A 27,168-nucleotide genomic window follows, 5' to 3' on the forward strand; every position below is an offset into this window, starting at 1 on the left:
GTTTAAGTGGACGTCTCGATGTGAAGCTCATTCAGCTCGCTCGTCCTCCTGCAACAAACATCACATTTGTATTATGTTAGTAAATAATTATCAAATTTACCATAAGGCCACTTTACTAGCGTCTCTTAAAAATTAATATTAGTTTCAATAGCTCTTCATTTTGGAAGGAATAAACAAAATCTCTGTCAATTTGGTACAAAAAAGATTGATCCCAAGTTTTCGTATTTGTGGAACATTCTAGGATAAACGCTGAACTTGCTACAATCGACTCATCTATAGAACCGCATAATGAAGGACCCACGCCACACCTCGGACACTGGCGATCAAATATATGAAAGAGGCGCGTTCCTAGCACACAGTCTAAGCTCGTGTAGATGAACGCGTACTATGCTTAATCAGTGAAATATGACAGATCGACTGTTTGCGCTTTTGACAGGCAGTAACTGTGAGGTAACCGAGAGGGGTTGGGCGGCGCTTTCAGCGGGGAGCGGGAGTGGCCATACTGTACGATAGTACTCTTTATTATACTGTGCCCACGCCTTAAAGTTAATCAACATAAACATATCTAATCGACCCACATGTCCCAATAATCGCATGAACACAATCAGCATAAACACACAGACAGACGGACATTATGCTAATCGACAAGAACAAGTGTTAACGTTCATCATTTAGATTAGTGTTCTGAGAAGTCATTTACTGTAGGTGAGTTATATGAGCGCTCATGACTGAACTTTATGGATGGAAATGAGATTAGATATTGCAAATAGGTGTTGGTAATATGTACGGGTACGGGTATATACGGGTTTAGGCCCATGACTACATATTCCCAATCCTACAGATTCTCTAATCTACAGAGTCCCGATTTAACAGATAACCAATTAAACAGATTCCCAATTCAATAGATAACCAATTACACAGGTTCCCAATTTAAGATATAACCAATTATACAAATTCACAGATTCTCTATAATACGGATTCCCAATTTAACAGATAACCAATTACACAGGTTCCCAATTCTACGTATTCTTTATTCCACAGTTTCTTCTCTACTCTACAGTTTCCCAATTATACAAATTCCTAACCGCACAGATTCTTTAGTTTATTTATTATCTACAGTACCGGTCAAAAGTTTGAGTTCACCCTTTGATTTCGGTACAAATGATTACTTTTGTACGATAATTATCTTCGGTTTGGTAGTCGAAATATGTTTTCAACTTATATTTATTGTTTTGTGGAGATTTGTTTTACTAGTTAGATACAATTCACGTACCTTTCTTTCACTAAAATCTAATAAACATGACGGCAAAATACTAGTTATATTTATGGCCTTGCCTTTGCCACTCTGCCACAAAACTCAGGTCTCAAATTTATCCGTGCAGCTAGCCAGCGCGCACGAAGAAATAGACCGTTTAAATTGTACTATCTCAGAAATGTCAAAAGATCTAGAGGAGAAACTGAAAAAAATAAATGCATACAAACAAATTTTGGGAGAAAAAGGAACACCTAAAACCAAGTCAACCAAGAAAAAGAACGCAAATAAACTTACAACAGACACCTTATTCAGCTGCACTAATCAGGAAATCATAACCCGTGCTCCCATCATGCAAGCAGATAGTTTACGACTAAATGACTCTTTAAATAATTCCACTGCTGATCTCAAGATGTCGACTGTCACGAGCTTTGAAAAAGAAAATTCAATTAATCCAGAATGTGAAATAGATACACCCGACAAGGAAAGCGATCAAGAACTCCTGGACAGTTCTACTGTCACGGAGGATTCGCATTTTGCCGAAATCAAAAAACATAGAGTACTGATTTTTTCGGATGAAAAATGCGTATTTTTACGAAGATATCTACAAAACCATCTCGGAGATACACACATCGTTACTTCTATTGTAAAACCAGGTGCATCAACAGATAAACTGTTAGAATCTTGTGTAAATATGTGTAGAGACTTCACAAAGTATGACTATGTCATTATATTAAGTGGCCAAAATGATAAAAGCCTCATGAAATTACAGGCAACTCTATATAATTGTATGGACCGATTATCTCACACTAACCTTTTACTTACCGATGTATTTCTTAGTAAAAATCTTAATGTCCCTATAATCAGCGAAATGTATAAGTTGTTATGCGATGAATATAGGCAGTGGTCTTATTTTATAAGTCCTTATGACGGCACTTCATTTACTTTTAGAACCAGGAAACGAAATCTAAGCTTAGCATTGTTAAATCGGATACTTAGTCTTAACTATAAGTATGAGTATTACAGCTACAATGATACTGAAGTAAAACTGGAAGACGAAAATGTTAAGGAAAAACCAATTGACGTCCGTAACGAATGTGATTTTTTTCGATCCTAACGATTGCACCTTTTCAATTTTTCACCAAAATGTTCAGGGCCTAAAGTCTAAAATTGGTGAAATAGAAATTTTAACAGACTCTATAAATATGGATGTTCTTTGTTGTTCTGAAACATTTCTAAAAAAAAATGAGGTAGACTCTCTTCAAATTAACGATTACAAGATGTGTTCGCAATTTTGTAGAAGCAAAATGACTCGAGGTGGAGTGTGCATTTACATAAAAAAATCCATAAACTGTATAAACCTTGAATGGATCTCTGCACTGTCCAAAGAGTTGCATTTTGAATCATGCGGTGTTTTAATTCCTGATCTTAACTGTATAGTGGTATGTATTTACAGAAGCCCTGATAGCGATATAACTTTTTTCTTTGAAAGTTTAGAAGTCCTGCTTGATAAATTGACACAGCGTTCTCGTAACTTTAAGCGCAAAATAATTTTGGCAGGTGACTTCAATATAAACTTGTTAAGTAACGATACAGCAAAGCATTCTTTCATTTCTTGTTTAACCAAGTATAACTTTAAAGCCAAAATTATAGACCCGACAAGAATTACGAACACGTCTCAAACGTGCATTGACAATTTAATTTCAAATTTTCGACAATGCGCAGCTAAAGTGTTAAATTTGGGTATATCTGACCACACAGGACAAATAATGACTTTTCCTACATCTCTTGGTTTTAAACAGAAACATTGGTTCGTTAAAAGTAGAAACATTAATAAGTATATCGAAATTTTTATTAAGTACATTTCACAGACAAATTTTTCTGAGGTTTTCGAAAAATCGGACTCCAATAGTGCTTATCAGACATTTATAGACTTGTATAAGTTAATATTTGACTTAACAATACCTCTTGAAACCGTTCGTAAGACGTTCAAGAGTAACCCAAACTGGAAAACAAGAGGTATTGTGAAGGCATCTAAAACTAAACGCAAACTGCATTTGTTAACTCAAAGATCCAAAAATATTCAAAACTTGATTAAGTATAAGGCTTATTGTAAACTGTATAAAAAAGTTGTACGACGTGCAAAAATGATTGCGAATGATAAATTTATTCAGAACAGTGAAAATAAATCTAAAGCCTCTTGGGCACTGATTAAACAACATACTTCCTCTTTCGTAAACCCTTTGAAGACAATGATAGAAAAGATAACGGATGATGGAATTACTATATCAAATCCCTCGATGATAGCCAAAACTTTTAACCATTTTTTTCTAAATAAGAATTCGAGTAATGCTTCCATAGATCAATATAAATCTGTATCTCAAACTGTCTGTAAAAGCATTTTCCTAAACCCGGTTGACAGAAATGAACTGCAAAACATTGTAAAATCACTAAGCAATAAAAAAAGCGTTGGTTATGACTCAATTCCAGTGCAAGTAATTAAAGCAAGCGTAGATTTTATTTTAGATCCGTTGATACACATTTTGAACCTAACTCTTGAGACTGGATTTTTTCCTGAAGATTTAAAAAAAGCGCTAATTAAACCTTTATATAAAAAAGGCGAAAAGGATCAAATTAGTAATTATAGACCAATTGCTCTGCTTCCAACTTTTTCGAAAATCTTCGAAAAAGTTATTTACAATAGGTTACTTAGCTTTATAGAAGTAAATAAAATACTTAATCCAAATCAATTCGGATTTCAGAAGGGAAAATCTACTTCACTGGCAACATTCAAAATTTTTATGAACATATGGGATGAGATTAATAACAAGAGACCATGTTTTGCTCTTCTATTGGATTTATCAAAAGCCTTTGATTGCGTGGTACACAATACTGTTTTAAGTCAACTAGAAAATTTAGGAATACGAGGTAACGCATTAAAACTTTTCAAAACATACCTATGTAACCGGAAGCAAGCGACGGTTATCGAATCGTTTAATGATTTAACAAAGTCCATAGAGCAAGAGCAATCTGATTATGAAATTGTCAACGTAGGAGTTCCGCAGGGAAGTGTGTTAGGCCCACTTATTTTTCTAATTTATATAAATGAATTACCCAAAATTGTCAATGAATTATGCGTTCTATTTGCTGATGACGCTACGCTTTTATTTTCAGGATCGCTAACAGACGAGCACTTCGAACAAAGTATTAATAACACTTTAGGAACTGTAGTTCAATGGCTTGAAACATTAAACTTATATGTAAATTTAAACAAAACAAAAATTATTCAGTTTCGAAATTACAAAACCACACCGATGTCTATTGCCGTAAGACAAGGAGCAGTGGCAATAGAACAGGTTGACAGTGCTAAATTTCTAGGAATTACAATAGATTCTCATCTCAATTGGAAATCTCACATAGCAGATTTAAATTGTAAGATTGCAAAAGCAGCTTATGCCTTATGCCTTATCCATACTCTCTGAAACATGTTCAGAGATTGTAGTAAAGAGTGCATACTACGGAAATGTTTACTCGCATCTCACGTATGGTATCATTTATTGGGGTGATTCTGCTGATGTCTTGACTACTTTCAGATTGCAAAAAAGATGCTTACGAAACATGTTTCACTTACACAAACGTCACTCAGTCAGAAATGTTTTCAGGAAAAATCAGATATTGACTTTAACTGGAATCTACATACTTGAGCTATGCCTTTTTGTAAAGCGCAACGGACAGTATTTCACAAAGATGTCCACAATCAATGAAAACTTGCGCACACAATACAAATATAACTATCGTGTTCCAAAGACTAACAATAAAGTAATGGAAAAAAGTGCTTATATTTCAGCAATAAAAGTTTTTAACAAATTGCCAATTGAAATAAAGTCAGCTGACGACAAACAATTTAAAAGTGTTCTCAAAAAGTGGCTTATTGGTAGAGTATTCTACAGCATGAAAGAGTTTGATGCTTACGACAATAGTGCATGCATGTATTAATTAGTTATAGTTTAGTGTAAGGAAATTATATTGTACGTCCGTGATGGATAAACTGTTGGTTCTCAAATTGTAGTATTGTAAATATCTTTGTACACAGTTATACAATAAATCATATCTTATCTTATCTTATCTTATCTTACTAATTGAGACACATCTTTACACGAAACACAGTTTTAGCCATATAATATAGGCCAAATAATTATTTAGCCTATAAGATTTGAGGGAAACAGATGTTAAAAAAATATAAATTGTTTACGAAACAAATTTTGACGTCTGAACTACAAAAAACTATCTCTCTAAAGCAGTCAATTGTACTGAAAACAAGGAGTGAACTTAAATTTTTGACCGGTACTGTATTATAAAACAGAGCCGCTTTCTTTGTAGTCAGATGAAAAACTTTGGTAAAATTTTTAAACTCTACAGATTAGCATCCTTCAAAATGACAGCCAGTAATTATATTCATCTAACGAAAAAGTTTTTATCTAATTTGATACAACATACTCAAATAACATATCATATTTTTATGGTGCTATTATTTAGCACCATATTATTTAATAATATTGTATAAATTAAGTAAGAGTAAAATTGAAAATAGTATACATATTTTCAAATATGGCCATACTAATAGTACATAATTATAATCTGTAGAATTGGGAATCTGTAGGACTGGAAGTCTGTTGTACTGGGAATCTGTAGAATTGGGAGTTTGTGGAAATGGGAGTCTGTATAATTACGAATATGTTGAATTGAAATTTTGTAGAATACCAATTATGTAGAATTGTGAATTATGTAAAATTGGGAATCTGTGGAATTGTGAATATGTAGAATCAAGATTCGGTAAAATTTAAATTATGTAGAATTGGGAGTCTGTAGAGATAGAAATCTGTAATACAAATCTGTAAAACTGGGCTATACGTACCTCTACGCTTAGAATAAATATTCCACTTTTAAATTAATTCATTTTATTCCAAGCCGAGTGACATACAATATGTTCCCAAAAAAGTGTAGCAATGAACGGGTTGAAAAGTATGTACCTACATTGTGATATTACAGTAACGTTGCAAGCCATCGCCTACACCATGATTCAATCCCAAATTACACTATCGATTTTTACGATATCCAATCTGGAAAGGCAAGTCAAAGTTGTAACATAGCTTGGTCATGATATTTCGGAATACATACATACATACCTACATAAGACGATACTTTAAATAATACTATTTAATGAATAATCGATGGAATCAGGAGTTACTTTGCGGAAATCCAGGATAATCAAAATCTAGAAAAGACTATTGAAGAATCTAGATTGACTAGCAGTCTACATAGCACGCACGACATCTATTCGCGGATTACTTAGCAAAGCTTAAGCTTCTAGATTTTAATTATTCATAATTTTAAAACAAAACGGGATTTAATCGCGTAAACATTTACATTTATATTTATATTTGATTATTCAATTAATAAAAAGATAGCACAGATTACCAATGTAGAGATTACTGACTCTCGAAAGTTAAAAACACCCGTCTGATCACGTGTATATTTCGCAAATGAAAACAATGCTCCCAAGAAAACAAGGAACAAGGTGGCTCGTGAAAGACACGAACGTTACAATGGTACCGCGGTCCCGTACAGAAGCCCTCGGATTCCGCAACATCCGCGAGTCCGTATTCGGAGGCACGGACCACGACACGTGCACGAAGCCTTGCGACAACCGAATACCTAGGAATCTCGCCGCACGGGGCAGAGTACAAACGAGTAGACTCTTTATGGCTGGTTTTAGTGTCACACGGACCTACCGCACCGGACTAATATGTAGAGTTCAGGAAGCGTTTTAGAGTAAAGCGGACGGGTCCGCGCGGACGACCAGTACTACAACATCAACGTCAAACAAATTGTTTATGCTGATCGCTTCGCACGGTCGGTCCGCGTGACGCTAAAACCAGCCTAAAACGGCACGGCACAGCCTATCTACTACACTAGCACAGGCCTAGCACATTAGTGTGATAAACCCTATTGCGTCGGCGCGTCCATTTCGCACTTATACAGAAGGTAAGAAAAGGACTCCATTCCACTCACGTAAACTCATTATAAGTGACCACGCAGTAAAATAAAACGATGATATTGATCATGTATTTATCATTATCATACACTATTCGCCAGCATACTATAAACAACGAAATTCTACAAATAAGCTACTCGCTTCCATACTCTGTGACCAAGCATGTCCAAGACACACGTGCCACAAATGACACAGCCTAAGATACGGCCCTAATCGACTTATCGGACCATCTCTCACGATCTGCGACTTTTGTACGCCGCGAATTTTTACCATCCGCGACTGTGGCATCTGTGAATAGTTGATGGTAATCGGGTGGACCGTATATGGTGAGGCTTGATAAGAATGCTTTGAGTAAAAAGTTGCAACACACGTAAAAGATATCTAATGCGATAGAGTGCTTAAGATGTCTAACACTTTATTTATAGAGCTATTAAAATTTCACAATGACGACTTGTAATACCTGTGTAACTTTTAATGACACCTTGTATTTTAATAGGTTCACAAGTGAATAAAATGATAAGACAACAGTCACGCGCTTCACTCAGAAAGACCCTAATAAATGACAGCATAAATACAACAATAAAAAGTTTATATCGTTCAATCTTCAAAACGAAGTTATCGATTCATCGATCAAAATATGCCATATCAATCTTTCCAACCATGATGCATTCTCCGACGGCCACTGTTTTTTCAATAATCGATATCTAGAACAGCGTAATGCTAATTCAATAGCAATATCTCCGATCGGAGGATTGTCTGCTCGTGTATTCCAGAAGGATGCGCGAACGCAAGCGAAGTCAGACTTGGTCTGGGCAGGTCGCGCAGGAGAAAGTGCAAATAAAGATTTGAAGTCCGAAGTTTTCATATTTTGGATTCAAGTAAATTGCACAATATGAATACCTAGGACTTTTCAAATTGACGATGATCAAAAGGTCTTTGTCTAAAAATACAATATAAAGTATTTTTTTTAAATGCTGCCACTGTGCCACGGAAAGAGGACTGAGACACGCAGCAACCAACCATCTAATTGATTGTAATATTTGTAATCCACATCTCTTCTCCGCCCGACTGGATTACTCGTATAGCCATGCCATTGTTTGATTCTTACACGCATCCTCTCATCTCTATCTCAGCGGAGAGGCTGTCTTCCAACTCTTGTATAAGTCACAAATGTCATAATTATGACTATCTGACTTTGGTTCCTGCCAGCCTGCTATCCCCCAGAGCGCGTTCTTACACTAGTCGCATGCACCAGCACTCGCCAGTAAGACTAGTTGCAACATGGCCTCTCGTGATTTATTTCGGCCGAGCCATATAAGACCAACAATGGCTTGGATTTACGACGCGATTTTGTCGCGATATGCGATCGGAAAACGTTCCTGCGAGGAATTACTTAACACGGAGGTAAATCGGGTATTACTAAATATGTATTGATAAATATTAAATAGATATTATAGGTACATACATACGGAATGAAGTTGGTTTGAGAACTAGGTAATAAATCGCCTCTAAAGCGAGCTGGTTTATGTTAGGTGTGTCAAACTGAAATCTATTCTAATCTATTGTTTGTTTGATGAAGCTCCAAAAACGAAGAATCTCGACAAGAAGATTAAAAGAAAAACTCCATAGATAGAAGCCAAGCCAACCTACGAGTATGTAAGAGGAAATACCTGGACTTAAACAATACCTATCCAGCGGCAGATGGTAGGTTCTATGCCATGTTTGAGTGCAGCATTATTGATTGCACCATATGTGGTGCGATCAAAGGCACCTTCGACATCCAGAAATGCAGCAAGACATAGTTCTTTGTTTTCTATGGCCTGCTCCGCTCTGGTTGTCACCAGGTGTAGTGTAGTGCTGTCTCCGTGGACTTGCCCGGCTGGTATGCGCATTGCAAGCGGTGTAGTGGATGTCTCTTGAGCGGACCATCCCTGATGTGTCTGTCCACCAGTTTCTCCAGCGTTTTAAGGAGAAATGATGATAGACTGATGGGCCTATATGATTTGGCTTCTGTGTAATCCGCTTTGCCCGGTTTGGGTAAGTATGTTACCTTTACTAACCTCCATGCACGCGGTACATGTTCGAAGGCAATACACGCTTTGTACAGTCTACTCAAGTGGGGTATAAGTACGTTAGCGCCCTCTCGTAGTAGTATGGGGTAGATTCCATCTGGCCCCGGGGCTTTATACGGCTGAAATGTCGATAATGCCCATTGTATTTTGTTGTGGTCTACTACCTTTTTTGACGTGTCCCAATTATGTCTGGTCGTGCGAGTACACTGTTCCGTAACACTAATTGGTTCATCGTCTGGTGCACTCTGATTTATTATCGAGCCTGGAAAGTGTGTGGCACACATCACCTTGAGGGTCTCTAGCCCCGTTTCAGTCATTCCACCATCACTCCTTCTGATAGAGGTGAGTGGGACTGACTTCGTTGTGGCTAATGCCTTCGTGAGTCTCATGCCTTCCGGAATGGAACCGATTTGATCGCAGTGGTTTTTCCACGCTTTCCTTTTCGCTTTCCTCACTGCCTTGCTGTACTCTGTGAGTTTTCGCGCGTAGAGCTCAAAATCATTACTTCTTTTGGCATCGTTAAAGACAGCCCTGGTTTCTTTCCTGAGTTTTGCTATCTCCGGATTCCACCAGGGTACCTTCTTCGCCAGGATTTTCTTTTCCGGGCAGTTATTTGTCCAAGCCGAATGGATGGCTTGCCCTATTTTGTCAGCTTCAAGTTCTATGTCAATAATAGAGTTTAGCTTACCATTGGGGTTTCCCAGGTCCGCCTTGAGGTCATCCTTGAACGATAACCAGTTGGTATTCCTGGGATTCCGTTTGAGTATAACTTCTACTTTGATTTTAGTGGTATACCTAAAGCATATATATCTATGGTCCGATAAAGAAATCTCCCCAGAGACATGCCATGACCTAACTTTATTACTTGCGTTGTTGGACGCTAGCGTTATATCAATGACCTCACCTCGCCTAGCATTGACGAATGTCGGCTCATTGCCTTTATTTAAGAGTTGTAGTCCGCTGCACTAATAATGATGAAATTCTTTGTCGCTGATGCTTTTTGATCGTCAGTAGACCCTTTAGAACATAAGCCTAACGTAGTACTATATATCTCAAAACCTCTAACATTAAATGTATATTTTAAATTCAGCGGCACTTTCGCAGGTGTAAACACGTCAATTCATAAAACCCACTTCCTAGTTAAGATTAAGCAAACGGTACAGTTTCCTCGCAATGATCTGAATGCTAGCTTACTGCCGACAGCGCCGACCTATCAGCGCGTATAAACAACTGCCGACGTAGCCGAATGGCAATCGTCAACGCCAGACGCCGACAGAAATGCAGTCTGGCTTTGTCGCGCCAATACGCAATAGCTATAGAGATAGATAGCTACGAAAAAGATAGTATCGTGAGCGTTTGTGCATTTGGCTACGTACCCTGGGCAGATAACCGACCCAAGTACGCATAAATTTTAATTAGATACGAACGCAACATATTGCATGATGTGCCAATGTAATTCCTCGTGGCATTAACGAATAACACTATCCTAGGAACTACTGAATCTTATTACATAGAGATAACGCCTGTTAGAGATCAGTGAGTTTTGCTGTAGCTAGTCGGATTCTATTAGCACATGATAGTCGAGACATTTGGAGAAGTTCACTGTGCAATTTGCGCTGCAATGTAAACTGCACGGTGAATAGGTTATAAAGGAGTGTTTATTCAAGCTTCATGTTTCGTCTCGGGCCTAGATCTCGCCTAAATTCTAGGCTATTTTGTCGGGAGACAATATTTAACACAGCTTGTGCTTCTCCGCGATGTATTTCTCTTGAAATATATGTGAAAGTTGTTGGAATGTAACTTAGCGGATTTCATTATACCTCTATTAACAAATAGCTGAAATAGCTTTAGTTTGTGATAATAATGCCCTATCTATATTCTATACTATGTATTTATTTAATTTACTCAAAGCGGAGAAAACGTCCAGTGGTAACATATCGTCAAGTTTCCGGAATTAAATAAATAACGGCTAATCGTGCGCGCGCGCAACACGGCCAACGAGTAATTGGCGACGAGACTGTCGCCAACGCTGCCGTGTCATGGGAACCCGGATAAATATACACTAACAACAGCTAGAATCCGACTAGTCCTTAACCAATTGAGTTACGGAAGCCGTTAGCCGATATCATATACAAAAAAACACATAAAATTAATCGCAGTATATCTATCAAAACAGCGACCACGGAAAATAATGATGCTGTATTTTTTAAATACATACATATTTGAAAACCGTTCAACGATTATGCTATTTGAGATGTATTGAAGGGAAATGTCTTTATTTCAGGTCTCCTTTACTGTTTTAGCCCCTTTCTGTAAACCACACAACGATGTTCTTCGATTAAACTACTTTATAACCAAAAGCTCGTCTACACGATCTACATAAGAAATATAATCGAAGTGAAGATGCTGTGTAAATGGGACGTCTGGTATGAGGTCACATCACCGCTGGTCCGCTGTCGTCGCTTCTCAAGCGATTAGGAACATGCAGCTCCCACGGTAGTGTCATCCAGCCCTCATCGAGATAACAGATAGAAAGTGAGCGCTGAGCGCCTGCGCCTGTACTGATCATATCGAGCCTTATATGAACTACACGCTCGCTTTTCATTAACGGCCTACTGTATATGTATTAGGCTTGGAAAATTGTGCATCTTCCAGATTAGGCCAGTTCGCGACTTGGCGGCGTAATTACTTTTTTCGATAATTGCACTCGCGCTAAATTACTTTGCCATAATGGTCAAGTGTTGTAGAAATAGGAAACATCATCATCCTTACGTGTGACCAGAAGTATTCCTCGTATATCTTGAGGTGTGTCTACTCGTTAAGAAATCTTGTAATTACCTCCTGTCATGGAGGTAAATACTACATACAGATGTATAATATCCTTTGAGTAATTATGTTAACTAGAGAGGGCACCTCAACTTGATTTTGTGTAACAACACTTAGAGCTGATCAGCACAAACGCGCTTAGTCTGTGCCGAACGGCTGTGGTAGATTGACGTATCGCAATGAAAAATATTTCGTCTAAATAATGCCGTCATGTGTAGTGAGGTACTGTACAAACTCAGGAAAATGTAACAAAAGCCAAGGAGTGACTTTTCATACGTAGGTTTACTGCATTTTTGTTTAAACACGCTTACTTTTTAAAAAATGTATCAATATAAACTCATGCCGAAGCGCCATGTTGCGGCGGCCATGTTTCGTTGAAACCAAAGAGTAAAAAATGCAACAAAAGCAGACGTGACAATATCGCAAGTTAGTTCAAGTTTCCTATCATACATTAAATTATATACATTTATCGACACAAAAAAGGTTATTTAATTATTATTGTCAGAATTGCAGTTTTCCGACATGTCGGTCTATAACAGATTCTCAATACGCGTGTCGAATTTCATGTGAGTATGTAAATGTAAGTGCAGTACCTAACATGCCTGAATGTATTTGGGTAGGTAGACGGTCAAGCAAATTATGAGAGTATAAAAACGCGCGAAATTCAAATTTTCTATGGGACGATAAACCCGCGCCCATACATACATGGATGTAGATAAAGTTATGTGTGCGACTATACATAATTAGGCATTAAAACACTCATGTTATCTTATTAACACAACAAAAACAACACTCATGTTTTAATGCCTACCATTATGCAAATGTCACATAAATAACTAATATCCAGTTGCGGCTACGTGTACACATGTACGCTCAGACCGTATGCAGCTTTAAAAAATGTGGGCATTTAAAAAAATTGGGACTCACAGAGTTGTTAAAAAAAAGTTAAATCGCTGTCAGTTTTGCAACGATAATTAAGCATGGAATTTCAATAAAAACATCGTGAATTATACTAAGCTATAATCTAAATTTAGAACGTGAAAAAAGTTTTAAATACAGATTTCAAGCTTGATTATCATTACAAAACTAACAGCGATTTATGTTTTTTGTTAACAACTCACGCTAATTGAGAGTCATAAATTTAAAAAATGCCCATGTAAACCCATGTCACTTCTATACTACGACTTCTAATCTATGCACTCTATGCAGGGCTCATCATCGCGACCGAAAGGTCGTAAGTGCCGAGTAAAATCGTAGCGCTTGCGACGTTACGGAAGCAGGCCATTGGTTCACACCCCGCCCCCTCGCCCCGCCTTCAGCTTACAGGCTGTGACACGTTCGTTGTTTGCTATAGCTCCTCTATACGAAGTAATAATTACTCAATGATAATATCAGATTATTTCGTAATACAACGATTTCAAAGTCCAAACAAGTTAGCATATTACGAATACTTATGTATTTGTAATGCGCCCCTGTATGTCGTTGTCGTTTCTATTTATATGTTCATGCAATATTCAGGAGGGATCACCTTCACACGCGGTTTCTACTCCATAATGCGGTGTATGAACAAGTTTTGAACGCACACAAGCTGTGGACGTTTCCATGTTTTCCAACGACTATAAGTAATTTATCGTTCGATTATAAAACACATAACTCATCGGTTAACCCTTTGGGCGTCACGCTGATCGCGTGGCGCGTCTTCGTCAACCTTGTCGGAATACGCGAAGGTTGATATTAAGTTGCAGTCGCGCGAGGGTTTTGACATCTTTGGCGGTCAGAGGGTTAAGGAGCGGAAACCAACAACTGTCAACTGAGCATTTTGTAGATATATTTGCAATAAGGTACGAATGGTCAATTAACTTTAAAAGATAGCCGGGAGATCTTTATTAATTGCATATATCGGGAAATCTGTATGTGAGTTATGGGATTCTGGGGTGTGTATTACAAGCGCAATAAGTTAGAGAAATTGATTGACCGCTTGTAGTTCTATTATCAAGTATGTTTAACAGACGTATGCACCTTTAAGAAAACTACTAGCTTCCCCGTAGGTGTATTTGTAGTTGATCTTCGAAAAATGGGAAAGTACCTATACGAATTGAGGAACTTAAGGTGGAAGGCAAAGACTGAAGAACAGGACCCGACTCACAAAGGTAATGCCAAAGGAAGTCAGAAAAATAAGTTAATATTCAAAAGGCCAAGTCATAGATCATCTGATCATTTAGAATACATATAGTGTTGTGCGCGGGAGTACTACGGGTGATCTCTCCATAGAGAAATAACAAAGAGTCTGCTAATTGTGGAAACGCGAGGAAAGTTTGCACCGTGTTGTACTCTGATTAGGAGATAACCCGACGATGGTGCGGCGCTAATTCCTAGGCTACAAGGCTGTACGGGAAAGTGAATAAATAACCCCCGGGACGACTGAGTTACGGTAATATTATGACCATTAGATCGGCTAGCGTAAGTTGGTAAGTTGCTTTCTGGTGCGTGAGTTCATATTTATAAGTCGTGCTAGATGTAGGTAATATGAAGTCGCGTGCAAGAACATATAATTCATGTTAGAAGAGAGCAAGAACCTGCTAAAAATAATAATGATTTACTCGTTAAATAAAAAACCTTCAAATCAAGAGTGAACAGGCATCTTCTGGGCGAGCTTACTCCATCGTAGGCCACGTCTTTGCCTTTGGCTAGTCTGTGTCCAAGAGTAAGGCTGTAACTTTTTTTTTTTTATTATAAAAAAAAAGAAAATTAAAGCCCAGAAAGGTGGGGCACTAAATGGATTGACAGCACAACAAACTGCAGGCCGGGGTAAAGGACGGGTGGAGGAAGCAATCTTTGTAGCCAAGATAAGCTAATAAAAAAGCTCAAAGTCAAAAATGAATGTAGGTATCTCCAGTCGACCCTCGCACGTTGACCGTATAGCCACAGAATATATAATAGTACAAGTAAAGCACGCACTTCGGCCGGTCAATGAATAACGACCACGACGTGAATCTCCCACCGGCACCATCTCACCACCCATTAGTTCTCGTAACCTTATCAGATCGCTGCCGTGCGTGAAGTGTCCACTCTTATCACGTTATCATTTATCGCCGCTGTGCACGCGATCATGTAAAGTGATTTAAGTAATACATATATACACCGTGCTTTTTTTGTTTTTCGTTAAATTCGATACGTCGTTATAGGTTCATTTTCAGGAACCATCCTGTATATCACTTTTAGTTAAATTCGAAAAAACAAATTCATCGATTAAGCTTTTGACATGGAGAAATCAAATTGACAATATATGTAGTAAATTGAATCAATTTAGTTATGCACTGTATAATTTAAGAAAGGTTGTAGATCAAACAGCAGTGCTAACGGCTTACCATGCGCACGTAACTGCGACACTAAGATACGGCGTTATGTTTTGGGGTAATGCAACTGACAGGGAAATGGCATTCTTGAGTCAAAAGAAATGTTTGAGATCTGTATGCGGTACTCGAACCATGGAATCTTGCAAGGAACTTTTCATTACACTCAAAATATTGACTCTACCGTGTCTTTATGTTTATGAAATTTCAATGTATGTCAAATGTAATTTACATCAGTTCACTAAATTTAACAGTCTGCGACAACAGGAGAAAATTAATTACTTATAAATCATCCAAAACAGCTTTTGTATCAAAAAGTATTTTGTGTATGGCACCCCGAATTTATAATAAATTACCAGTTAACATTTTAAAACTTGAGAGCGTTCATGAATTTAAAAAAGCTTTGTATAACTTTTTAGCTTCTAAGGCCTACTACAGTATTCAGGAATATCTGAATGACACATAATATATTAATAGTAATGATAATGATAGTTATAAGATTGTCTAATTAATAAGTAAGTAGACATTAAATTAATGCATGCGACACACATTACACTACAAAATATTTGCATGTCTCTATGACCAAACATGTAGAACTGTTATAAGTACCTAGTATTAAGACCTTATTGTAAATACCATGTTTCAGCAAATAAATTTCTGAATCTGAATCGTTTTCATACATACTCGTAATAAATGAATTTGTTAGTGTGAGAGACCCTTAAGAATTACATTCAAGTTAGTGTCAAGTGATTGACGGCACAAGTCAAAACAAATAAGTAACATTAGGAATTGGTAAAGGCTGTCACTCACATGTGCAGTAATTATCTTAATTTTTTTAATAACTCGATAACCGTAAAAGTTAAGACGCTTGTTTCTTAGAGAAATTAATAGAATTTGATCTAAAGAACCTTCCCTTAAAGTTAACGGGATTCAATAAAAACAGGGTGTATATACTCACGCCTGTAATCTTACTTAAACACATTTCAGTGCCACTCTTAGCAATTAAGGGGTTGAAACTTGAAACTGTTGAAAGAAAACGAAAATTGTAAAAAGTGATACAGGGTGCAAAATGTGCAAATCGTTGACGCTCCGTAGCGCAAGCGCACGATGAAGTTATCTTTCTCTGTCGCTCTTCTGTATTGGTGCTTGAGAGTTATGTGCGTTACATTCGTTACGATTGTGAACGATTGTCACTTCAGTTAGGCCGGCAGCCAGTACGTATTAGGTATTCTTTTTTATAATTTGGATGATTTTTGTTTCACGGTTAACTCAATAACCGTGTTGCCAGACCAGCAGGGTTAGCACATGATTGCCGCGAGAGTATGTCGCCGCGAGATAGACTACCCGTCCTTATGTCATCAATACAGTTAGAAGAAGACATGTGATCTATCTCGCGGCGACATACTCCCGCGGCAATCATGTGCTAGGCCTACAGGTCGCCCTAGAAAAGACTTTTCACCCCACGTCGACGTACGGATTGAATACATTTCTGTTTAAATTCCGAAAGAGAAATTCAATAGAGAATTTTATACCTCGGTAAAACTAATTGAAGATTCGCTCATAAACCGTCTCAGAATCTAGATTTCTAAGTAAAAGTCTCAAATAACTGGATTTTATAGATAAGCAGGTCCCTTTGAGTAGGTAACCAGATTCCTCGGGGTGACCCAATAGACTGTCGATCGCAACTAGCAATAATACGGCGAGGTGCGCACTGCGCATACGCATAGATACATAATAATATTAAATGAAAAGCTCGCTGACTATGTCAGAGTAGAAGTAGTAGGTATTTTCCAGTATCGTGACTTGGGAGACACAAGAAAGCATCTCCGTCATACAGTCTTCATAATTATGTGTACAGTTTTTCACCTTATTTGCTGCTAGTTAAAATAACATGACAATTGGTATGGACATTATCTCTGACACAAAGCGATTACATATCACATTGTTGTGAATTCATTCGACGCGCTTGTATATGTGCTTGACAGCGCTTTTCGCTTATAAATTCGCGACTAACTCTACCAAGACCATACTGAAAATTCTGTTAAAGTTACTTATACTCATCATCATTCGCTTGCCCCTCCCCTCCCCTCCCCTGCCTGCCCTCATTCGTCTTGAGGTCGTTGCATCAGCATGTCCTCTTCCATAGATATCGTCACTACGTTGAAAAAATCTCATATCTCACGCTGCTCCTCAAAGTTAAAACGCAGTAAGTCTATATGCATTCCATACATACTTACTACAATGTTCATTTCATTGACAGACGAAGATACAAGTTTTTTTTAAAGTAGTGACGATATACCTATATCGCCCGTCATCTCATCACTCACTTGTTTCCGTTTCATATCATCTTCCTGCACAGTCCACCCACCTTATCCTCGTTTTTCCTCTCCCGTTACTTCCTTCGACATTTATTCGTACTACTTTTCTCGTCACAGGACTTTCATCCCTTCGCATCACATGCCCATACCTTGCTAGTGGATTCGCAAGTAGGTGCAATTTTAAAAAAGTGTTTTGTCCCTTTCCGTCATGTGTATTTGTGAGAAAAGGACAAAACACTTTATATCTAATCAGTTCAGTAACTTTATGTTACATAAGTTAGTTATATTGTGGAAGTCTACAGATGCAAATCTGATTGGGATAAGCTTATGGCCTAACTACTTTACAGCAGTCGGTTAGTTATAACATACTTTATCTTCTAGCCATTAGTTGGAGCTTCGCATTACCGCGCATGCGTGTGAAGTGCTTGTAGCAGCTCATAAATATGCTGTTTATGTTAATAACTATTGGGATTGCTTCTAGAGCTCTCGGAAATTTAACAACGTAGGGAAATGTAATGGAAAGTATGAGAGGATATTTTGGTAGAATTTAGTAATTTCGGAAAGTTTCCTATGACACATCAGTAGGTATGCGCGTATACATAAAAAAATATAGACGGAGAATGCCTTTACCCCGCCGGCATTAAACACGCCGTTTGTTCTTTTTAACCGACTTCAAAAAAGGAGGAGGTTCTCAATTCGACTGAATGTTTTTTTTTTTATTTTTTTTTTGTATGTATGTTACTCGATATCTCCGAGAATCGTGGACCGATTTTCAAAAATTTTTTTTTGATCGAACGGGTATAACCCCGAGATGGTCCCATTGGCACCAAGTCAGGGTCTGATGATGGGATCTTGGAGAAATCGAGGGAACTCTTCAAATGTTATAGGCACATGTAATGTTTTTGGTGTATTTTTCAAAGGTACACCAGTATTTACGCCTGACGGTAGTAATTTTATGTGGCTGAGCTGATGATGGAAGGTCAACTCCTCAATGGTTAGGAGTTAAAGGATAATTCTTTCACTACTGTACATATATTCGGACTGATACATATAATATCACTAGGAACCACTAAAAATCAACAAATAAATTAACTTTTTAACAAAAAATAAAACCGCCTTCAAAAATAAGCGCGTTACAAAACACGGAGAAACTAAAAAGCAAAAAATAATAAACCTTTGAATTCAGATTTCTTATCGTATTGCAATAATCTAAACATCCAAATTATAAACAAATCAATTATTTTTGGAGTCGGTACCAGCCTGTGTATGGTTGGGTGGGGCAAACAGGCAATAGCAAGGCGACGAACAGGTGGTCTGGTACCGACTACAAAAATAATTGATTTGTTTATAATTTGGATGTTTAGATTATTGCAATACGATAAGAAATCTGAATTCAAAGGTTTATTATTTTTTGCTTTTTAGTTTCTCCGTGTTTTGTAACGCGCTTATTTTTGAAGGCGGTTTTATTTTTTCTATTGTGCAAGAAAGATTAAATAAATAAGGTACAGCAATAAGGTACACAAATTTCGACTGGGGGGCAAATGTAACTGGTCCATATTTTCCATGTTTTACAATGTTTGCATTATTAAATAGAGTGTCCACCGGTTATATATGGTAGGCGTGTTTAGTGGATACATATAGAACTCAACATCATAGTGTAATAATGGAAAAAATGGATTTGTTATAATTGCCACCCAGTCAAGATTTGTCCCGCTGTACCATAACAAATAATTAAAGTTTTTTTTTCAAGTGGCATTATAGGTACCATCTAAACATGTTTCTCAAATTCATAACCATGAAATAAGCATTAACATATCTACAGCATTGCCTGGGAAACCATTATCATGTATCTCGTAACATGTCAAGACCACACCGCAACATTGTACCTATTGTCATCGCTTTACACTTGAAGCTGTCGAACCACACACGTCAGTCTGACCCAAACACACAAAAAGCTTGCATAATTAACATTTTTCCCATTATTTTACTCCGACTATGCATATTAATTGGTTGCTAACTATGTACACGGAGTAAGGCGCTCTGCGTGTCGCGCTTGCACTACTCCGCCGCGCGCGACTGACGTAGTGGTCTGGTCGAGTAAAACCTGGGTGCGCGTAGCCGAATGGCACAAACGCTCACGAAACGAAACGCTCGTAGATATCTATCTCTATCGATCTTGAATATTGGCGCGACAGAACCAGACTAAATACTTTTGCGGCGTTTCGTTTCCGTTTCGCGACGTAGAAATGCCATTCGGCTACGGGGCCTGACCAGAAATATGTGACATGTGACTATTGTAACGAGGGCGCTGTTATTCTAACGTATTTTTTTATACTACGTCGGTGGCGAACAAGCATACGGTCCGCCTGATGGAAAGCGGTCACCGTAACCTATGAAGGCCTGCAACTCAAGGAGTGTCACATGCGCGTTGCCAACCCATTAGAAGCTTGTACACTCCCTTTTGTTAAGTACGCAGCAAAAATTAGTGTACAAGTTCCAAGGAGGGTTCGAGTTGCCGACGACTCAAAGGATAATAGACGGAACAAATTAGTTCCGTATATCCTTCCGTCACCAGCACACCGCACCCTCGTTGAGCATGTGGTGACAGTTCTGTACACATACTATAGTATGAAGAAATTAGTTGTAATGAAATCTCGCAACAGGGCGCGTGGTCAGGCTTTACGTTCGCCGGAAGACTGACTCACTGAGGGTGCAGTCACGCCACTAAACTAAAATCCATAATCCTACGGACCAAATTGACAAGTAGGTGTGAACAAATGTTGCCACAGTTTGGCCAGTGTCGTTCTTATCGATATTGAAATTATTATTACACCGTAGATTTAAGGTGCACCCAGACGGTACAATCAAATTGGCAATTTGATCTTTTAATCAATATACCAACTTTTTTGTGATTTCGACAGATCGAAAGGTCTGTAGACCCCTAATTAGATATAAAATGTTAATTTCAAACCAGCAATAATGTAAATGAAATTTATATATTTATTATGATAGTTTATTGAATCTTTACAAATGAATTATTACAATAATTATTGTGTTACAGCCGAAAGATGAAAAGATTGTGTAAATCACATAGTAAAAACCAAAGACAAAATGTTACAACTCGACCATTTAGTGGACAATGTCTCGGATCGTTTTATCATTAATGTAACTGATGATGATGATGAAGATGACGAAATAACGGAGCTTAGTTTAGTTTAGTTTAGTTTATTGATCTCTCAATACAATTTTCATATTTAAAGTAAAAGAGTACAATAGCAATTACTTATTGTATAGCGATCGTCGTAATGTACATAATGTAAACAATTCAATTCATAAAACATTTTAAGAACCATTTGTTACGTTATAAATCAGTTTTATCATTAATTATTTAAATAAAATGGTTTCACAATGAATAAAAAATAATTGTACTATTAAATAATGTCAAATTAAATAAATAAAGACAGAAAGTGTCTAATAAAAATATGTCAAATGAATTAGTTACTACATAATAAAATAAATTAAATGCTAATACAATGTATTATCTTGGTCATCGTCAGTTCACATTGAGAGATATTCCTGTACTGAGTAAAGAGATTTATTTACTAAAAAGGTTCTTAGTTTGCGTCTGAATGTCACATCGCACATCTCGTTTTTTATTTCAGTTGGTAGGTGCTCGTAGAAAGTCGGGCCTATTACACGTGGGTTTCTTGCATGTAATGCTGTACGGCGCGGGACGGTTCGTAGTTTTCCCGAACTCCGGAGGCATTTACCCGCAACCTCCACTCGCTTAAATTGAGACAAGTGTTTACGCGTCAACATAACTACCTCGAAAACGTACTGCGAATAGTGAGTCATGATTTGATGTTCAGCAAACAATTCTTTACAGGATTGCCTCGGTTTTAAATTGAGTATAGTCCTTATCGCTCTTTTTTGCATGAGTAACACCCTATTTGCATCGGTCGAGTTACCCCACAAGATCACGCCGTATGTCATAAGCGAGTGGAAGTATGCGAAGTAAGCCTGCCTCAACGCAGCACATGAAATCATTGGCTTCACCTTTTGCAATGCGAAGATTGCACCACCCAGCCTTCCACATAGTACGTTTATGTGCTGCTTCCAACTCAAGGTGGGATCCATTGTGAATCCTAAAAACCTACATGAATCGCTTGTCGGGATAGGAGACTGAATATTCACGTTAGGGACGCACCTACCTGCGAACAGCATGACGTTCGATTTGTTAACGTTTAGAATCAGTCCGTTCGCCGAAAACCATTTATTAAGATGATCGCACACGGTGGTGACTTTGTAGTTGAGATGCTCATATGTTTCAGCGCTGACAACTACAGTTGTATCATCGGCAAACAAAATGACTCGACCGTCTTTAACAGCTGAGGGCAGGTCATTTATGAACGCGAGAAATAGAGTATTTCCCAGAGCCGAACCTTGAGGAATTCCCACTGTCACGTGGCCAGTTTCTGATCGTATTCTTTTCCCTCCCGCCATCACTTCTACTGTCTGTGTTCGGTTTTCTAAAAAAGATTTCAGTAGGTTACCATGCAGCCCATAACAGGAGAGTTTTTTTATAAGCAGGTCGTGACTTATAACGTCGAATGCTTTCGACAAGTCACAATAGATGCCAGCTACTTTCTGCCTGTCATCGATAGCGGTGGTGATGCTGTCAATCATGTTATACGCTGCAGTAGTAGTGGACATGTTCTTACGGTAAGCAAATTGTCTGTCAGTCAGTAGGTCGTTCTCGAAATGTTTCATTAGGTGTTGGGACAGGATGGACTCTATGATTTTGGATATGTTGGGTACTATTGAGATCGGTCTGTAATTATCAACGGATGTTTTATCACCCTTACTTTTGTAAACAGGACACACTCGTGTGCTTTTAAGTATATCGGGGTAAACGTCTTTATTGAACATCTCATTGATGAGGGAGACCAGATTATCCGAAATTAATGGCCAAATTGACAATAGAATGTTGACTGATATGTCATATATATCAAGTGTGTTTCGACTTTTTAATAATGTTCTGAGAGTGCGATCGAGGTCAGCACGTGTGACAGTGGGAAAACTATAGGCATTTATCTGAGCGGTTTGTAAGTGGGCGTGCAGATAATTTATCGCGAGTTGTTCATTTACGCCTATGTTGTAAGTTGAAGCGACACTCAAAAAATGGCTATTAAGGTGGTCAGGAACTTCTAATTTTTTCACAGGAATTGAATTACCTTTTTTTAAAGTAATGTCTTTCCTGTCCTGTGATTGAGAGGTTTCGTCCTTGATTATTTTCCAGATTTCTTTTGAAGGATTTTGACTGTCTGTTATCCTTTTGGTGGTGTAAGTTTGCCTGGCTTCTAAAACTTTTCGTTTAATCAGGTCTGAGTAGTACTTAATACTTGTGGATATACTAATGTCATCTGGATATTGTTGTCGGAAATGCGAAAGATCATTTAAATTTTCCATATATTTTGAGATTTCGTCAGTCATCCATGGGATACTTGGTTTACTTTTTATTCGTATCCGTTTTATGGGGAAATGAATATCTATAAAATATGTTAATACGCGTATTAATTTGCTAAACTTATTGCTAATGTCAATGTTATTATTAAATACAAAATTCCAATCATAATTCTCAATGTCACAGTAAAATAAATAAATTGATTCGTCATTAATTAGCCTACGTTCTTGAAAGGTATTTGTTTCCTCACGGTACAGATGTTCGACCGTTATTGTGAATAGCTGCGCGTTATGGTCACTTATCGGTGTATCTATCGGTGAGGCGGTGACGTCACAGGTGTTGTTTACGATGCCGCAGTCGATGGAGGTGGAACTCTCCGCGCACACACGGGTCGGAAACCCAACTGTGTTCGCGCATCCATAACTGGCCAGTATATCATTTACTTTTAATTTTTCATTTTTTTCAGATAAGAAATCGACATTCAGATCGCCAACCACTACGAATCTTTTATTTTCTAAAGTTACTTTACTTAACAATAATTCTAATTTCGTAATAAATATGTCAAAATCTCCTTTCCCAGTTCGATAAATCGCAACAATAATTAAATTTAAATTTACAATTTCAATTGATGTTATCTCAAAATGATACTCAACGGAAACGCTTTGCAGGTCGTTGCGCTGTTTATACCGAATATCGTTCCGTATGTACAACGCAACGCCGCCATGGGCGATGCGCTTGCGGCAGTATGCATTCGCTAACTCGTAGTTACATAACCTCACTTTGTCAATTTCGTTACTTTTGCACCAAATTTCGCTACATGCTAAAACATCTGGTTTTTCGGTGTCTAATAAAATGTTCAACAATGCGGTTTTGCCACAAATGGATCTTACGTTTTGGTGTATTAGTTTGAAGACCGAGGAATTCGCTAACGTGGCAACCGATCGCCGCTGCTCACTTTGAAGTTTTTTGGCTTCACAACGTTGAAAATTCTAATGGACACACCTTCCGGCCAGTTCTTACGACTACGGACTATTCGTACTTTATCTGCTGGTACATCAACCTTGAACGATGAGTAATGTCCTCTAGTTACCGTCAGCTTTTCACACTCGGCAACCTGCACGCCTGTGGTGGACTTGATGTGGTCAACTAAGTCTGCAGATGTGGTTTCTTCACTCAGATTGAAAACATGAAGACTGACAGATCGTGGTACAGCCGCTCTCAAACCATCCCGCCGTTCCATCAGTCCTACCTGCCGGGCTGGGACAGGCGGTTCGAAGGGCTTGGAGACAGCTGTCTGGAGAGCCGGCTTGGCTTTGAAAGTATCTGGCGATAGTGGAGGTCTCTGCGTTGTAGGCAACATATGACCAGTGGGTTGAGCCGGCCACGCTGGGCAAGGAGAGACCACATTTGGTGCTGGCGGTGGTCCTTGGGTTGCAGTCAGCTTACGATTTGCAGGCTGAGCAGGCCAGGCTGGGCCAGGAGGCATGGGCATGGGCAACTTGGGGACTATCGCCTGGAGAGCTGATCCTCGGAGAACATCTGGTGGCGGTGGTGGGCCCTGTGTCGCGGGCAACATACGATCAGCAGGCTGAGCCGGCCAGGCTGGGCCAGGAGGCACGGGCGGCTTGGAAGCTGCCGTCTGGAAATCCGATCCAGCTGGGGGAGCATCTGGTGACGGCAGTAGTTGTGCTGCCACAGCCTCGGACTGCAGCTTGCGACGAGGGCGGGACCTAAGTTGCATCTTTTCCACTGGCAATGTTCTTGAGGAGCGAGTGGGAGTTGAGACTTCTTTTTGTGGTTGGTTTACGCAGCCCACATTTTGGACTTGCATTGTGTCCAGGTTGGTGTCATGCATAAAGGCCAGTCCTTCCGGACCAGAGTCATTCAGTGAGATATTCAGTGTCCCGTGAGAGTGGAGATATTGTGGTGTAGTGTATTGCGTCTCCAAATTGAGGTCAGTCATTTTTGAATTTAGTATTTTTAATATCTCCGTATTTGTTTGCTTTTGCGTCATGATTTCACGTTGTTGGTTTATCATTATATCATATGTTTTGTCCAATTTATCTTTTATTTCATTCACTGTCACTTTTAAATTCAAAATAACGTCCACTAACCTGTCGTCGTTTATGTTATCCTTCAGTTTGTCCTTTTTTGGAGGCATTTTTACAATTTTTAATTAGTAATTTAGCGTTCACAGTAATATTTAACTACACAAATCACTTTATAAGTATAATTGAATTAAGTATAATTAATTATAAACAGAGCTATACAAATTAGCTTCGTACTCATGGCAGTGGCGCCATCTTTTTTCTTAGAAATGAATAATATTTTATAATAAAGACAACATATTTTTTTTTACTTACTGGTTCGGATACCTTTTTATGCTATAAAACTAGTGGGTGAAAACGCATTTTATCCATCCTCGACCATCCACTACCTCGAAAACCGAACAAACCAAAATGTTTACCTTGTATTTAAAAATAACATTCGTATTTTTTTGATTTAAACTAGTCTGTTATTTGTACTTTACAACTTGTCGATATATTGTTATCGACATATACCCTTCACTATTTTTATTTCACTGTTCCTGGTAACATTTCATCTGTCAGTCATTTGTCAATTTAGTCCGCAGAATTGTGAATTTTAGTTTACGTGCACCTCACTTCGTCTGTGGGCCCCAAGGGTGTGGTGTTTCGGCGATTCAGGGGCACTAAGTTTCCGCTTGAGGTCCATATATTTCCGGTGACGTTCTTGCTATCGACTTATCGAGTAATGTATTCATAGTTCATAGTAGTTAGATATAGGTACAAAGAGCTCATCGTCGAGCGTAATTCTGCGGGGCCAAATATCTAAAGTATCTAAACGAGGTGCGTGATCTTTAACTAAAAATACTTAGTAAGTATTGTAAAATAGTTTGCTGTATAGAATTCGTGGCATAGAAGTCTTATTTTGTCATATTAAGGTATATGTGTAGCCTTAAGGTTGCTAAGCCAGGCAACCAGCCGGCGTATCATGTTTCCAATTGTATAACTTATCTATGTGGATAAAGTATCCGTCACGATTTGGTATGTCAGTGTGATAGTGACAGATGTCTTATCCACGTGGATAAGTGATAAAATTGGAAGCATAATACGCCGGCTGGTCCGGTTGCTTTTAGATATAATTTAAACCTCAATGTCAAAATATGTCAATAATTTAAATCTCAATATTACACTTACCGTTTGTGCACGTATTGGCTTTTACGAGAAGCTGCTAAAAATCTTTCAAACTCAAACGGTTAGACACATACAATGAGTAAAATACAACACTATAAAATTCTTAAGAGCATACGGTAGCGAAAATGCTAAAATGGAAAGCAGCCCCCCTTTCAACTTGGGAGTTTTAGTTAAATATACAAGTGTTATTAACTAGATTTATCGAAAAAAATTGTCCATTAAGAACAACTCAGTCAAAAGATATTTCAAAAAAATCTTTAAAATCGAGATTCCGCTCTCGACTCTTTCCTCCTTCAAAACTTAATTAATCGGAACGAAATTTGAGAATCTAAATAACAATGAAATAATCTATGTCGGACCGTTTAGCTTTTTTGGTTAATTGTTACCAATCTTGAGTATCACACCTTTTTTTGCACCACAATGAAAAAGGCCGATTTTTGTAAATTTTTGATTGGCTCTAGAATCTTTAAAAAGCAAAATATCAAAAAAATCAAAACGGTCCGACACAGATAAAAATAATAACAATCTGTGTTGAAAAAATCATTGCTCTATCTTCAAAAACCAGGGAGGAAATAGTCGAGAGCGTTTGTATGGAGAATTGACCCCTACCGTA

The 27,168-nt window shown here is 38.1% G+C and overlaps 2 protein-coding genes across 3 annotated transcripts in view; both read right to left on the reverse strand.

Moving 5' to 3' along the window:
• LOC125232183 (protein N-terminal asparagine amidohydrolase) overlaps positions 1-27,168 on the reverse strand; it is a 179,084-nt gene that overhangs the window by 44,215 nt on the left and 107,701 nt on the right. For both annotated transcript variants that reach the window (XM_048137816.1, XM_048137814.1), the window contains one exon: positions 1-48. The gene's annotated coding sequence lies outside the window, so the exon portion shown is untranslated. The remainder of the gene's footprint in view (positions 49-27,168) is intronic.
• Positions 28-25,303, reverse strand: LOC125231579 (formin-like protein 3). The gene is made up of 3 exons (XM_048137038.1): positions 24,431-25,303; positions 9,667-10,101; positions 28-48 (listed from the first exon to the last, which is right to left on the reverse strand). The coding sequence occupies exons 1-3, from the start codon at positions 25,301-25,303 to the stop codon at positions 28-30; spliced, it is 1,329 nt and encodes a 442-aa protein (XP_047992995.1).

The sequence above is a fragment of the Leguminivora glycinivorella genome, chromosome 12 (genome assembly GCF_023078275.1).
Source record: "Leguminivora glycinivorella isolate SPB_JAAS2020 chromosome 12, LegGlyc_1.1, whole genome shotgun sequence".
Taxonomy (NCBI): domain Eukaryota; kingdom Metazoa; phylum Arthropoda; class Insecta; order Lepidoptera; family Tortricidae; genus Leguminivora; species Leguminivora glycinivorella.

Coding starts and splice junctions, on each gene's coding strand:
- LOC125231579 (XM_048137038.1), bottom strand. CDS start 25,303: ATGACTGACCTCAATTTGGAGACGCAATACACTACACCACAATATCTC. Junction 10,102..24,430: donor CCGAGTGTGAAAAGCTGACG/GTAACTAGAGGA, acceptor TTATCGTTCAAG/GATGACCTCAAGGCGGACCT. Junction 49..9,666: donor CGGGGCTAGAGACCCTCAAG/GTGATGTGTGCC, acceptor TGTTTGTTGCAG/GAGGACGAGCGAGCTGAATG.